This window comes from Thunnus maccoyii, chromosome 11 (assembly GCF_910596095.1).
Source record: "Thunnus maccoyii chromosome 11, fThuMac1.1, whole genome shotgun sequence".
In the NCBI taxonomy this organism is placed as follows: domain Eukaryota; kingdom Metazoa; phylum Chordata; class Actinopteri; order Scombriformes; family Scombridae; genus Thunnus; species Thunnus maccoyii.
The window spans coordinates 17,724,596-17,738,364 of NC_056543.1; the positions used below are offsets into that span (position 1 = coordinate 17,724,596).

At 38.7% G+C, this 13,769-nt stretch overlaps 2 protein-coding genes and 1 long non-coding RNA gene across 7 annotated transcripts; 2 read left to right on the forward strand and 1 right to left on the reverse strand.

Annotated features, from left to right (window-relative positions):
* The first annotated feature begins 797 nt into the window (after positions 1–797).
* Positions 798–6,180, forward strand: bbs5 (Bardet-Biedl syndrome 5). The gene is made up of 12 exons (XM_042426018.1): positions 798–978; positions 1,297–1,379; positions 1,469–1,534; positions 2,887–2,936; positions 3,141–3,268; positions 3,371–3,506; positions 3,848–3,943; positions 4,536–4,598; positions 4,709–4,843; positions 5,451–5,534; positions 5,774–5,797; positions 5,908–6,180. Exons 1-12 carry the CDS (start codon positions 917–919, stop codon positions 6,007–6,009), a joined length of 1,029 nt encoding a protein of 342 aa, XP_042281952.1. The 5' UTR covers positions 798–916; the 3' UTR covers positions 6,010–6,180.
* A 792-nt stretch (positions 6,181–6,972) lies between these two features.
* LOC121906850 (piggyBac transposable element-derived protein 4-like) lies at positions 6,973–10,407 on the reverse strand. The gene is made up of 2 exons (XM_042426017.1): positions 9,126–10,407; positions 6,973–7,486 (listed from the first exon to the last, which is right to left on the reverse strand). Exons 1-2 carry the CDS (start codon positions 10,404–10,406, stop codon positions 7,058–7,060), a joined length of 1,710 nt encoding a protein of 569 aa, XP_042281951.1. The 5' UTR covers position 10,407; the 3' UTR covers positions 6,973–7,057.
* On the forward strand, positions 8,075–13,175 carry LOC121906852. 5 transcript variants are annotated; one of them, XR_006098749.1, is made up of 4 exons: positions 8,075–8,695; positions 11,043–11,135; positions 11,452–12,533; positions 12,911–13,175. It is a non-coding gene; the product is annotated as an uncharacterized LOC121906852 (long non-coding RNA). The 5 variants fall into 5 exon arrangements; XR_006098750.1 differs by lacking the exon at positions 8,075–8,695 and adding an exon at positions 8,717–8,896; XR_006098748.1 differs by lacking the exon at positions 8,075–8,695 and adding an exon at positions 9,876–9,950.
* Positions 13,176–13,769: the final 594 nt, after the last annotated feature.

The window sequence follows — 13,769 nt, forward strand, 5'->3', positions numbered from 1 at the left end:
ATGAGGATTCTCTTGTGATCTCACGAATCCAGCTGCCTCACAAAGAAAGACAGTGATAGACCAATGGTTCATCCAATCACCTGAAAGTGATTAGATGAAAGTGCCTGCCCTTTTCCAATCAGTTTCCAGGGATGACGTCTTTGATGCTTCTGTGAAACAAACCATCTGGTGCATCAGCTTATTTTTCCCCACCTTTATTGAAAACAATCAAATTCAAAAACAGTAACATATAAACAAGTATGAGGAACAAAAAGAAAACAAAGTGCCAGGGAATTCAATTATGATATATATCTTTTTAAATGAATTGTGCAATAAGCTTTTTATATTCAATAAAAACAAAATAATACACAGGAGGAGGAAAAATAAATAAAATAAATAAATAAGGGGTACAAATATTCAAATCATATTAGTCAATAATGGGTTTATGTTATAAGTTTTAAAAGTTGTTTGAGTATTTGTTGCCTTTTTATTTTGCAGCTTAACTATAAAATAAAATAGTTGGAATAAAAAGCTAACATTCTTGTCCATTGAGTTGTTTTCAAAATATATCAAAATATCACCACTATAAAACATGACCATTTGACCAGTTTTCCTAGATAGAAAGTTTTGTTTTTATCAATCCAAAATATTTTGGTATAGTCTACATACAATGGAAAACTAAGTGAAATTTTGTTTCTTCACAAGATTAATTAATATTCAACATTAATAAATAATAAATCACCTAAATATTAATTATTCTTGTGACGAGAGTAACATTCAGGGTCTAAAAGATGTTTGTCCCCCCGGCTTGCCGTCTGTTGCCATGGTGATAATGACTCCGAATGCTTTTTCGGATTAGCCAACCTGCTAAACATTCAGCCAGCAAATTACTACGTACAGCTACCAAACAAACCCGTTAGAGAGACAACCTGCAGTCATGGCGTCTGTTTTAGATGCTCTTTGGGAGGACAGAGACGTCCGATTCGACATAACCGCACAGTAAGTTAAGTTAATTCACTAAATTATTTCACCAGTTTAGAAGCTAGTTAGCTTAGCTCAGCTACGCTAAAGGTAAGCTTGCTAAGTTACTAATACTTAGCTGCAAGGTGTTTTCTAATGTTAGTTGCTTAGCTTCCTGTTTTCTCGTGGAAAATGTTTTGCGGTATGCCACATTTGTAGTGTAGAGACATCTAATTAGATGAATACTATGCATTACTGTAACCACCTACAGCAAAACTAACGTTAATCTAAAACAATCCTCTCCATACTGGTGCTGCAGATATTACTGATCAATCTATCAATTTGTCCCGTGCACAGGCAGATGAAAACTCGGCCAGGAGAGGTGCTGATAGATTGCCTGGACTCAATAGAGGACACGAAAGGCAACAACGGTGATCGAGGTACTTATCTTGCTGTCTTGGAGGTAAAAACTATCTGGGCAATTTGTGTGTAGCTGGTCAACTAAAAATAATGTCCACTTATTTTACAGGACGACTCTTGGTGACAAACTTGAGAATCATTTGGCATTCTTTGGCCCTGCCAAGAGTCAATTTGTGTGAGTACACCTGCATCGTTAATATGTTTTATCATTTGACTCTACCTGTCATCCAACTGTAAAAACACTCATGCATCTCCACCAGCAGCCAATCAACTGAATATTTCTGCCCTCTCTTGAAAATGCATGGTATTAAATTACCTTATTAAATGGTATTATGTGGTCATCTTCAAATGATCATGATCATCATTGTAGGTTTAATGACTTTCCTGTGCACCCTCCATTTAGTTTTCCTTTTTGCTAAAACCTCATCTAAATCTAATGATGTGAGTGACAATTATAGTCACGAATGTGAGAATAATCTAATAGTAAATAAGCTTTTTCTAAACACCCTCATTTCTACTAACCTTTTTGTAAAATAGACTTGAAGTATCAAACATGGTTTCCATTTTTGTGGCATTATATATTTTGTACTGTATGTTCAGTCAACTTTATTTTTAAGAGTTTTAATGAATGAACACTACATGTAATATTGATATGATAATGAAACGCATGCTGAGGAACAAAATAGGAAACTGACCATTATCAGACATCATATCGGATATCCCAGTGTGGTTTGTGTCTTAAAGGATGGATTCACAGCTTTTCAAGTCTGTCTTAAAACAACAGTCAGGTGCCCATATGAGCACTGAAAGAGGTTTTCCTCACTGTAATTATTCCTCCTGTTCGTACTGGCTATTAAAAGATCCCCTTCAAATGTGCTTTCAGTATAAGTGATGGGGGCCAAAATCCACAGTGTGTCCTCACAGTCATTTTCTGCAGAAATGCTTTTAGTTTATTTGAAGCTTATATGAAGCTTCAGCAGTCAGCGTTAGTCATATCAAGTGGATATCTGAAACATTTACAGTCTTTTTAGCATCAAATTCCAACTTTGTGTTTCCTTGGACAGTGTTTCCCTGTTGAGCTGCGGTGGAAGTATAGTAACAAAAAGAGGGACTTTGGCACTAAAAAGACTGTAATGTTAAAACATATCTACTTCATTTGAATAATTTGGACATCTGAAGCTTCATGTTAGCTTCAGATGAACTTTTGAATACATTTTTGCACAGAAGGAGGACTGTGGATTTTGTCCTCCATCACTTACATTGTGAGTGCATTATGAAGGGATCTTCTAATTGTCAGTATGAACAGGAGGAATAATTACAGCAAGAAAAACCTGCTTCAGTATTCATTTGGGCACCTGACTATTGTTTTAAGGCAGACCTAAAAAATTGTGAACCTGTCCTTTAAGGTTCCCACTCTTCTTTGAGTGCTTACATGTGCAAGTACTTGCCAACAAAGAGCAGAATCAGGATGAAGAAGCCGAGTGTTAAATCATATGAACCTAAATGCAAATCTATAATTTCTTTCAGCTGTTGGTTACAACTCCATCATTAACATCACAACAAGGACGGCTAACTCAGTAAGTAAAACTTTGTTTTATTTCTGTAATTACTAATTATTTTGTTATTGTCTTAATATTTCAACTCAGCAGTATTTCTTCAGAATCATTTTACATATTTTCACACGCAGCATACAGTATACTGTTTAACTTAAATTCAGTATATAATAAATGTGATACAGACAGATAAACATGCTAATTTAAGAATTGAATGTTCTTCTCCAGAAATTGAGAGGCCAGACTGAAGCACTCTACATCTTGACAAAGTCCAACAACACAAGATTTGAGTTCATTTTCACAAATGTGGTTCCAGGAAGTCCACGGTTGTTTACTTCTGTTATCGCTGTACACAGGTAAAAAAAAGCAAGAGGGTTCAACTCCCTGATTACAGTCTGCATAAAATGTACAATATGTCCTACTAAATGTTTTAAAATGTGTTTTTGTTTTTTCCCCAGGGCCTATGAGACCTCTAAAATGTACAGGGACCTGAAATTGCGAGCTGCTCTTATTCAAAATAAGCAGCTAAGACTCTTGCCCCGGGAGCAAGTGTATGATAAAATTAATGGAGTTTGGAATTTATCCAGTGATCAGGTACAGCTGTTCCTCCTGAAATTTGTCTGTTCAAATCTTCTTTTTTTCTTTGCTTTTGACAGCTTATTTTATGTACAAACCTATTGACAGTTTCTGTGATTACATTCATGTACAGACTAACTGTAGAGGTGTGTGTTCTTTCTGTTGTCATTCATAAGAATTTTATTTGAAGTAGCAGAGCAGTCGTATGAAAATGTTTTCCTAATTCCTAATTCTTTCTAAGGTGTCCACATATAATAAGATTACTCTTTTATTTAATAATTGATATGACATAATTAATGTGCAATATGAGTAGCTGAATTCCTTTTCCTTGATTGTTGTTGGTTTTTTCCTTCTTTTAGGGTAACCTCGGAACCTTCTTTATCACCAACGTTCGGATTGTGTGGCATGCCAATATGAACGAGAGCTTCAACGTCAGCATTCCTTACCTCCAGATTGTACGTACAATACACTTTAGAACATCACCTATCCTACCTGACCTGTCTAAAGCTGAAAACTGAGCCTAAAATGCTGAGTTGCAAATATATTTGCTTATTTGCTATGCAGTCACAACCACTTGAGGGAACAGATACTGTATTATATGTAGTAGTCTTTGCCTATTCCCAAAATTATGTACCTTCCCTGTTTACATAATGTTATAACAAACACACAGACCACTATTATGTGCTCAGGAGCTTTTCAAGAGCCAAACTCTAGTTCTGTGGTTGTTTTGTGCCTTTAAGTTTATACGGTTTACAACAGTCATTCAGAATTACAGAATTCACTGTTCACAAACCATTCAGTACAATAGAAACACCACATTTGTGAGCCATCTGTAGATTAGTGTAGTGCACCAATCTACAGGTGGCTCACAAATCATATTACATCATAATGCATCCTCAGAGCAGGACAAATGTCTGAAACAATGTGGTGACTCTTTTCAGCAGCAAGTCAGGACTCCTAATGCAAGTGTTTCTGTTGTACAATCATGTATTCTGTCCAGTTTAGGATGGTGTATGTATTCAATGTCCTACCTTTTTTTCCCCAAAGTGGTCTATCAGAATAAGAGACTCCAAGTTTGGCTTGGCTTTGGTGATAGAGAGTTCACGTCAGGTAACTTCTCTGCACTTTGAGTCACATTTACCCGATATAATCACATTATTGGGGTTGCTTGTGATTAATAAATTTACACTGTTTTTTTGTTTTGTTTTGTTTTGTTTTAGAGTGGAGGCTACGTGCTGGGATTTAAGATCGACCCTGTGGATAAGCTTCAAGATGCACTTAAAGAAATCAACTCATTGCATAAGGTGTACTCTGCCAACCCCATCTTTGGAGTGGACTATGAAATGGAGGAAAAGGTAGGTATGCATGAAAAACTGATCCTGAACGCCTCATTAGTGTAACTTTAAAAGACCACTGTGTAAGATTTACGGGATCTACTGGCAGAAATGTGAATATAATATTCATAAGTATGTTTTAATTAGTGTATAATGAAAATAATAATTGCTGTGTTTTCATTACCTTTGAATGAGCCCTTTATATCTACATAGAGAGTGGGTCCTCTGCCACTGAGGCTGTCATGTTGCATCGCCATGTTTCTACAGTAGCCCAGAATGGACAAACCAAACACTGGCTCTAGAGAGGGCCTTTTGCGTTTTTCGAAAGTTTTGTGACTACCTGGTTCTCCTACACACTTGGAAGGGGAGGGTGAGGGGCAATCAACTGGTTGCATTCTGCAACCTCACCACTAGATGCCACTAAATTTTACAAAGTGGTCTTTTAAACAAAGTGTAAACTTGTGACTGGAAACAAAAATGAAAATACTCTACATGTCTGTTTTTGAATTACTGCGTCGTTGTTACAGATGTCTTTTTTTCTCGCTACATTATCATAAATGTGATTGATTACTCCACTGTTCAGGAGATCTTGTTGTCATAGTGCTGTTTGTCCTAACATTAAATCCAGCCGCAGCCGTTGGAAGAACTCACGGTGGAACAAGAACCCGATGATGTGGAAATTGAGCCTGACGAGCAGACTGATGCTTTCACTGTGAGTGTGCCTGTTGGCCACCATTGCACTCATCAATCCTTTGGGAGTCAGTGCTTTAGTTTCCAGACTCTCAGAATAGCTGTAAGCTAATGCCCTTCAACACCATGAACAAACATGAATTCATGTTGCCTAGAGCTGATGCTGATAGCGTGGCGCTCATCAGACAACAATAACCTACTATAACACTATATTCTGGTTATCTGATTATTAAATGTATTAATTGTGTCTGTTGTTTGCAGGCCTACTTTGCTGATGGCAACAAGGTAAAGTCTCACAACAACTTTTATCCCCTGCTATAATTGTTAAATATGCTGTACAATATGTTGTGCTCTATGATTTGTAGAAACATTTAATTTGTTCACTGTTTCCAAAGCAACAAGACCGTGAGCCAGTTTTTTCTGAGGAGCTGGGTCTCGCCGTTGAGAAGCTGAAGGAGGGCTTCACACTTCAAGGACTGTGGGAAGTCATGGGCTAAAATAAGACAACAGTCCTATTATTTATACGTAGGTTAGGTTAAAAGTTGTACAGTTTATGCTTAGATACTTTTTCATAATAAGAAAAAACTAAATTATATGTATGTATGTAATATTTATTGTGAGGTTATTTCTATAAAATATATTTTCTTGTGAATAGAATGTGAAATATAATGCAGTTTGTATTCTTTAAAGTAAATAAATGTATTTAAATAGAAATCGGAGTACTTTTTTTACATCTCAATAATATTGTATTAGTAACATTAATATAGTAGATTTGTTCTGTGTCTTATACACAGTTTGTTTATATGTGTGAGGAACAATGTCTCTGACTAAAATACATAACTGCACAAGGAGCTCAAAAGAGGAAAAACTGTTCACTGAGCCGCCTGTCTGCTTGTTAAGTAATTATAACCTCTTGGATGTACTTGCACACAAATACTGAATCATACATTTGGAAGTGGTCATTACTATCAGTGAACTGTGACTCATGTCACATGGAAACAGACTGTAGTAAATACCAGCAGTAGCGGTGAACACAAAGTAGAATACAAGCCCTTGTGCATCACTTTAAAACGGTATCCTCGGGACAAAAATGTCTGTGTCAAAAAACTGCCATAAAAATATTATTTATTATTATTTTCCACTTTCACTGAGTTCATTTTTTTGACCAACATCAGTCCTGATCATAATTACCAAATATTCATTCATTTTCAAGATTTTAACCCTTTAAATGCCAGTTTGTTTACATAATGCCACTGTTGATTTTTATGGAAAAAAAAAATTATTATCAGTCTGGGATAGGTCATTATTAGGAACAACATTGGTGTTTATGCATTATTATTTTTGTGCAGTTTTAAAGTAAAGAATCTTGTCTATTATTGTTTTTTTTATTACTATTACCCTTCAAAGGTTCTACCTTCTAATAGCCTATTATTTTACTTTGCTCTAGAAATAAAACAAAGTTCACTTTGAACAAGAACAAGATTTATTTTTCAAAATCCAAGACTATTCAGAACATAAATAGAGTGTGTGTGTGTGTGTGTGAGCTCATTTCAGTTTGTAGCAGGTGCTGCAAATGAATGACGTGTGGTCTTTGCAGGCACACTTGCCACATTTGATGCAGGTGGTGGCCGTTTTTTTCCTTTTTCCAGTGCATAACTCACACAGCCTCCTCTTTTTGGGGTTGTTGTCTGAGTCAGGGTCTGGGTCTGTGTCCTGTTGCCGTAGTCTTGCCACCATGGCGGCAGCGGCTGGTGTGTGGGGAAGGCGCTGTCTCCGTGCCATTTGCGGAGACACGAGCATTTTCCCCAGTTCGTCCAGGAAAAGCCTCCGTCTGAATTTCTTGGCCTGGTTCCAGGAAGAATCCACGGATGTCCACAGTACAAAGGCGTTGTGGGCAGAGACGTCCAGCATGTTGTAAAAGAGAACCATCGGCCAGCGACATGTCTTTCTCCTACAGCTGTAGATGCTGACAAGCTGCAAAGGAAAAAAAAAAAAGACAAAAGAAAGAATCAATAAATTAATACAAATATTCTTCCTCATCATATACAAATATATCATTAATTCTTTGTAATAATTTTTCATAAAATTCTTTATATAAATGCAAGTTATATATTTTGAAGAATGTACAATATTTGACTATGAAAGCAATAATAATCATGTAAGAAAGAAAATTTGGAATGAAAATCCACTATTAACCACTTACTGAAATCAAAATATCATTTGAATATGAACACAACCAACAAAGATTAAATGAAACTTTTTTTTAACCCTTTAGACTCAACATAGTCCCATGTTTGTCTTTTTTAGGGGGGGGGCAGGGGATCTTTAGAGGGAGATAGCAGGTCAACATTGTACGCCACATAGAAGTGATATACATCATCTGAAAGCTGGGAACCTGAAGATTAATTTGAGATGCAGCTCAGCACTGTGTTTTTCTAGTCATAAATCTGTAATAAACATGTTTTGGTTAGGCACCTATTCCAATTTTGAAAGTTCAGAGTGTATAAAGGCCTAGAACATTATGATGGAAGTATATGATGGCCATTCCCATTCTCAATTATGTCTCATGCTGTGATTTGCTATCAAAATGTTTGACATTTGGAGATTTCTGTAAATTGCATTTTTTGGCGATTGGATGGTGAGCACGGTGGTCTATGGGGAAAAAGCTTTTTTGGCCGCAGGGGGATTTTTGCGCTGCAATACCGCAAGAGTCCACTAGGAAAAATTGGCTGCAAGGCTGAGCGGAGGCGCCCAATCCAGCTCTTATTATACATCCATGTAATTTACCCATGTTCCCTAAACGCCTCGCATGCAGGCTATCAGTAGACACTACAATTTACCAATGCTCCCTAAACACCCCACACTCAGAATATCTGGAGACTACAATTTTGTGTTGAGCTGAAGTTGATTGGAGGAACTGCAGTGCCCGTTCAAAACGTGCCTGAGACATCCAGCACTAAGTCTTGAACATACATGCCAAGTTTCGTTCACAGTAAAGTTACACAGTTCAATAGTAGAGCTTAAGTCGTTTAAACGCTTTTAAGTCATTATCACTACGGATGTAATCCCACCTCCGACCACAATGTGGGTTGCAATGGCAGAATGGCGCTGTCTCTATTTCCGCTCGTTAACTTCACAGGCAGAAGAAGTAAATCAACGTTGTAGAAGCAACTTGTTTATGAGGTATTTCTATATATTTCTTAACGTGCCTGAGACACCCAGCACCAATTCTTGCATGTACATGCCAAGTTTTGTTCATAGTAACGTTACATAGTCCAAACAGCAGAGCTTAAGTCTCTTACAAGTTTTCAAGTCATTAACACTATGGATGTAATCCCACCTCCGACCACAATGTGGGTTACAATGGCAGAGTGGCGCTATGAGGTATTTGGTATTTTTACATATTTCTCGAGAACCGCTCATTCAAACAACTTCACACATCGACATTGCACTTCCTCATTTCCCCAGCAACCCACCCGCCAAGAATGAAGTAGATCGGATGAACTGTTCTCGAGATATGCGAAAGACATATTTACATACAGACATACATAAATACATAAATACAGACAGACAGACAGAGATTCCTTGCTTTATATGGAGAGATAGAACAGACCTTATCCATGTTGTCGACACCTCCTTTGCAGCGGTTGTAGTCTGTGAAGATAGTTGGCTTCTTTTTCTCAGTGTCGCTCACAGCCGGCTCCCGGTGCTTGGTGCTGAGGAGCAGCACAATCTTCCCCCGTTTGGGTACGTACGACACCGCTGTGTGCGTCCTGGTGAAGGCAAAGAGGGAGGACAGGGGCGCTCTCTGCCTCGTCTGCAGCAGTTGCGGGGGAAGCTCTGTCTTAGTCTTACGAACAGTACCGACAAGGGCAATTTTCCTCTTCAGAAGCTCCTCTGCCAGCGCATAGGAGGTGAAAAAATTGTCACAGGTCACGGTGCTCCCCTTGAGCCCCTCAGTCATTTCCAGAACAACTCTCTTTCCCTGGTTCACCTCCGGGGCACCGCCATCAGATTTCCCCGTGTAGATCTGCATCTTCCACGCATAGGATGTCTTGACGTCGCAGGTGACCCAGATCTTTAAGCCATACTTGGCTTGTTTTTGAGGCATGTACTGGCGGAACCTGCAGCTGCCTTTGAACGGGACGAGCTGCTCATCCACACACACATCTCGACCCGGATTGAACAGCAGCGGGAGGCGTCGCGTCCACTTCTCCCAGATGGTCCGAAAGGCAGCCAGCTTGTCTTTCTTATTACGCTCAGGTCGTGTCATCCTGTCATCGAAGCGCAAACAGGAGCTCAGGAGCCTGAATTTACAGTGGGACATGGTGGCCCGGAAGATGGCCCGTCCGGTGTGGTCATCCCACAGGCTGTGGGTAGACTCGTTCCGCGACCTGTGCACACCGGCTAGGATCAGCAAGCCCATATACGCCTGCAGGTCAGTAGCATCCACGTCTTTCCAGTCTTTCACGGTGCGTCTCCCCTGCAGGTTGGTCATGTCCACGAGGAGCTGGGTGATCTCTTCTGTTATGAGGAGATCGAAGCAGGACTTGACGTTGCTGATCCGGGCGATGGCGTACCGTGTGGGTCCCGGAGTCAAAGCGGTGGCTGGAAAGTAGCGCAGCGTCTCGGCGTGACTGGGAGACCAGACAATCTGCCCATTCCTCGATTTCCATCCAGGATCCTCTTTCTCCTCCATGTACTCCCCGTTCTCTGTCCTGTCCTCAGAGGACTCATCAGAGGAATGTTCGGTGGACTCAGAGTCCAGCACATCATCCTCTGTGTTTGTGTCCTCTTCATTTTCGGAGACAACCGAGTCCTGCTCGCTATCAGATGGCTCTAGGACCAGCGTTATCTCCGGATCTTCTTCTTCCGTTATGAACTGTGTCTCCATCTCGCCGCCTATGCAGCAACCAGTATCTCAAGCTGCATTCATGGCGTATATCTCAGTTGACACATACACGCCGCCGCGCGCGATGTCCGCACACTATGGTGAGTAACTTAAACAATTTTCGCGCGTCTGTTGCTGAGTAGCGCATGCGTGAGCGGGGTCCGCCCTCTTGGACAGCTAGGTACGGCAACCCCCCTTGGACAAACCGTGGAAAAATTGAAATTCGCTCATTTTCATCTTATCTGTCGCTCTCTGTTTATTATTTTCAACTAGAACAGTCACAAGCCAAATACAGTTCTGTCCTGCAGTTGAATTTTGAGGGAACTGTTACTGATAATAGGAAGAAAATCCCTAAGTTTTGTTATTATTCTACTTTATACAAAACTAAGTTCAAAGAGGATGCTATGTCAGCATTTTCTAATTATTTGGATGGTGTAAATTCTATTTGCCAAGAGGAAAAGTTAATATGTGACTCTCCAATTACTATAGAAGAAGTTATAGAAGCCGTAAATCATCTAAATATAATAGGTCACTTGGGAATGATGGAATCACCTCTGACTTTTATAAACTTTTCTCTGAGTTGCTAGCACCATTAGGTCCCACTAAATCTTTTAAAATGTGTTTTTGTTTGTTTCCCAGGGCAAGTGAGACCTCTAAAATGTACAGGGACCAAGGGAGCAGGTGTATGATAAAATTAACGGAGTTTGGAATTTATCCAGTGATCAGGTACAGGTGTTCATTCTGAAATTGTCTGTTCAAATCTTCTTTTTTTCTTTGCTTAAGCTGGTTTATTTAATGTACAAACCTATTTACAGTTTCTCTGATTACATTCTTACTACTTTCTGTACTTTCTATTGTCATTCATTAGAGAATTTTATTTTAAGTAGTAGTGCAGCCATTAAAATGTTTTCCTAATTCCTAATTATTTCTAATGTGTCCACACACAATAAATGTGAGGTTACTCTTTTTATTTGATAATTGAGATAATTAATTTGCAATATGAGTAGCTGAATTCCTTGATTGCCTTGGTCTTTGTTTTTTCTTTTAGGGTAACCTTGGAACATTTTTTATCACCAACATTCGGATTGTGTGGCATGCCAATATGATCGAGAGCTTCAACGTCAGCATTCCTTACCTCCAGATTATACGGACAACACACTTAAGAACATCAGCTATCCTACCTGACCTGTCAACTAAAGCTGAAAACTGCACCTAAAATGCTGAGTTGCAAATATATTTGCTTATTTAGTAGAAACAGGGTTCTCCACGCATCTTGCAACAAAAAGCAGCTGAATCAGGTGCTTCTCAGTTTGAGGACAGCAGACTTCAAAAAACAGAAGAGACTGGAGCACACTGATTAATTTGCAGCCTTTAATTGTTCAAACAGACTAACATTTCGACACTACTGTGTCTTCATCAGAGTCAGGGTGGGGGGTCACCCTGACTCTGATGAAGATGTTTTTTGATATTTGCTAATTTGTTGTTCAGTCACAACCATTTGAGGGAACAGATACTGTAATATATGTAGTAGTCTTAATAACTCTGACCTATTCCCAAAATTATGTAGTATCCCTGTTTAATGTTATAACAAAAACACAGACCACTATAAGGTGCTCTTCAGGAGCCAAACTCTTATTCCATGGTTGTTTTGTATATTTCTGTTAATACTTTTTACAACACACAAGTCATATCAGAATTACAGAATTTACTGTTCACAAACCATTCAGTACAATAGAAACGCCACATTTGTGAGCCACCTGTAGATTGGTGCACTATACATCCTTAGAGCAGGACAAATGTCTCAAACAATGTAGTGACTCTTTTCAGCAGCAACTCAGGACTCCTAATGCAAGTGTGTCTGTTGTAAAATCATGTATTCTGTGGTGTATGGTGTATGTATTCTGTTTCCTCCCTTTTTTCCCCTAATGTCTGTTTGTGAATTACTGTGTCATTGTTATTGATGTCTTTTTTCTCTCTACGCTACCATAAATGTGTTTGATTACTACACTGTTCAGGGGATCTTGTTGTCATAGCACTGTTTGTCCTAAAAATAATTCCAGATAACTCACCATGGAACAAGTCCCCGATGATGTGGAAACTGAGCCTGACGAGCAGACTGATGCTTTCACTGTGAGTGTGCCTGTTGGCCACCATTGCACTCATCAATCCTCTGGGAGTCAGTGCTTTAGTTTCCAGACTCTCAGAATAGCTGTAAGCTAATGCCCTTCAACACCATGAACAAACATGAATTCATGTTGCCTAGAGCTGATGCTGATAGCGTGGCGCTCATCAGACAACAATAACCTACTATAACACTCAGAATATTCTGGTTATCTGATTATTAAATGTATGAATTGTATCTGTTGTTTGCAGGCCTACTTTGCTGATGGCAACAATGTAAAGTCTCACAACAACTTTTATCCCGTGCTATAATTGTTAAATATGCTGTACAATATGTTGTGCTCTATGATTTGTAGAAACATTTAATTTGTTCACTGTTTCCAAAGCAACAAGACCGTGAGCCAGTTTTTTCTGAGGAGCTGGGTCTCGCCGTTGAGAAGCTGAAGGAGGGCTTCACACTTCAAGGACTGTGGGAAGTCATGGGCTAAAATAAGACAACAGTCTATTATTTATACGTAGGTTAGGTTAAAAGTTGTACAGTTTATGCTCAGAAACTTTTTCATAATAAGAAAAAATTATATATATGTAGGTAATATTTATTTTGGGGTTACTTCTATAAAATATATTTTCTTGTGAATAGAATGTGAAATATAATGCAGTTTGTATTATTTTAAGTAAATAAATGTATTTAAATAGAAATCAGAGTACCTTTTTTTTTTTTACATCTCATTGTTATATTTATATTAATGCAGTAGGTTTGTTCTGTATGTTATACACAATTTATTTGTACGTGAGGGGAACACAATGTCTCTTGACTAAAATACTTAACTCCACAAGGAGGTCAAGTATTTTAATAATGTTAAAACAGGATAAACTGTCACCTCCTGTTCCAGCAGCTGTTCACTGGCCCTGTCTAGTTGTTAAGTTATTCCCCCGTGGATTCACTCACACACAAATACTGAATCACACATTGGGAAGTGGTCATTACTATCAGCGAAATTGTGAGTCACTCCACATGGAAATGTCATCTGTAGTAAATGCCAGTAATAGCGGTCAACATATCAAAGAAAATACTAGAACAAATGGCCCTGCCAGCATGTTAAGGGTATTTCTTGTTAAAACTATATTTTCATCCTATTACATAGACAACTGTAAATCAAAAGAAATGGTCATAGTTTATTTCTGTGTGGTTGAACAACAATGCTGTTACTAATCACAGGAGTGACAAGGCTACGCAGTTGTTTT

Coding starts and splice junctions, on each gene's coding strand:
- bbs5 (XM_042426018.1), top strand. CDS start 917: ATGGCGTCTGTTTTAGATGCTCTTTGGGAGGACAGAGACGTCCGATTC. Junction 1,535..2,886: donor CCTGCCAAGAGTCAATTTGT/GTGAGTACACCT, acceptor AATTTCTTTCAG/CTGTTGGTTACAACTCCATC. Junction 5,535..5,773: donor AGCAGACTGATGCTTTCACT/GTGAGTGTGCCT, acceptor TGTTGTTTGCAG/GCCTACTTTGCTGATGGCAA.
- LOC121906850 (XM_042426017.1), bottom strand. CDS start 10,406: ATGGAGACACAGTTCATAACGGAAGAAGAAGATCCGGAGATAACGCTG. Junction 7,487..9,125: donor GTGTCGACAACATGGATAAG/GTCTGTTCTATC, acceptor TTTCCTTTGCAG/CTTGTCAGCATCTACAGCTG.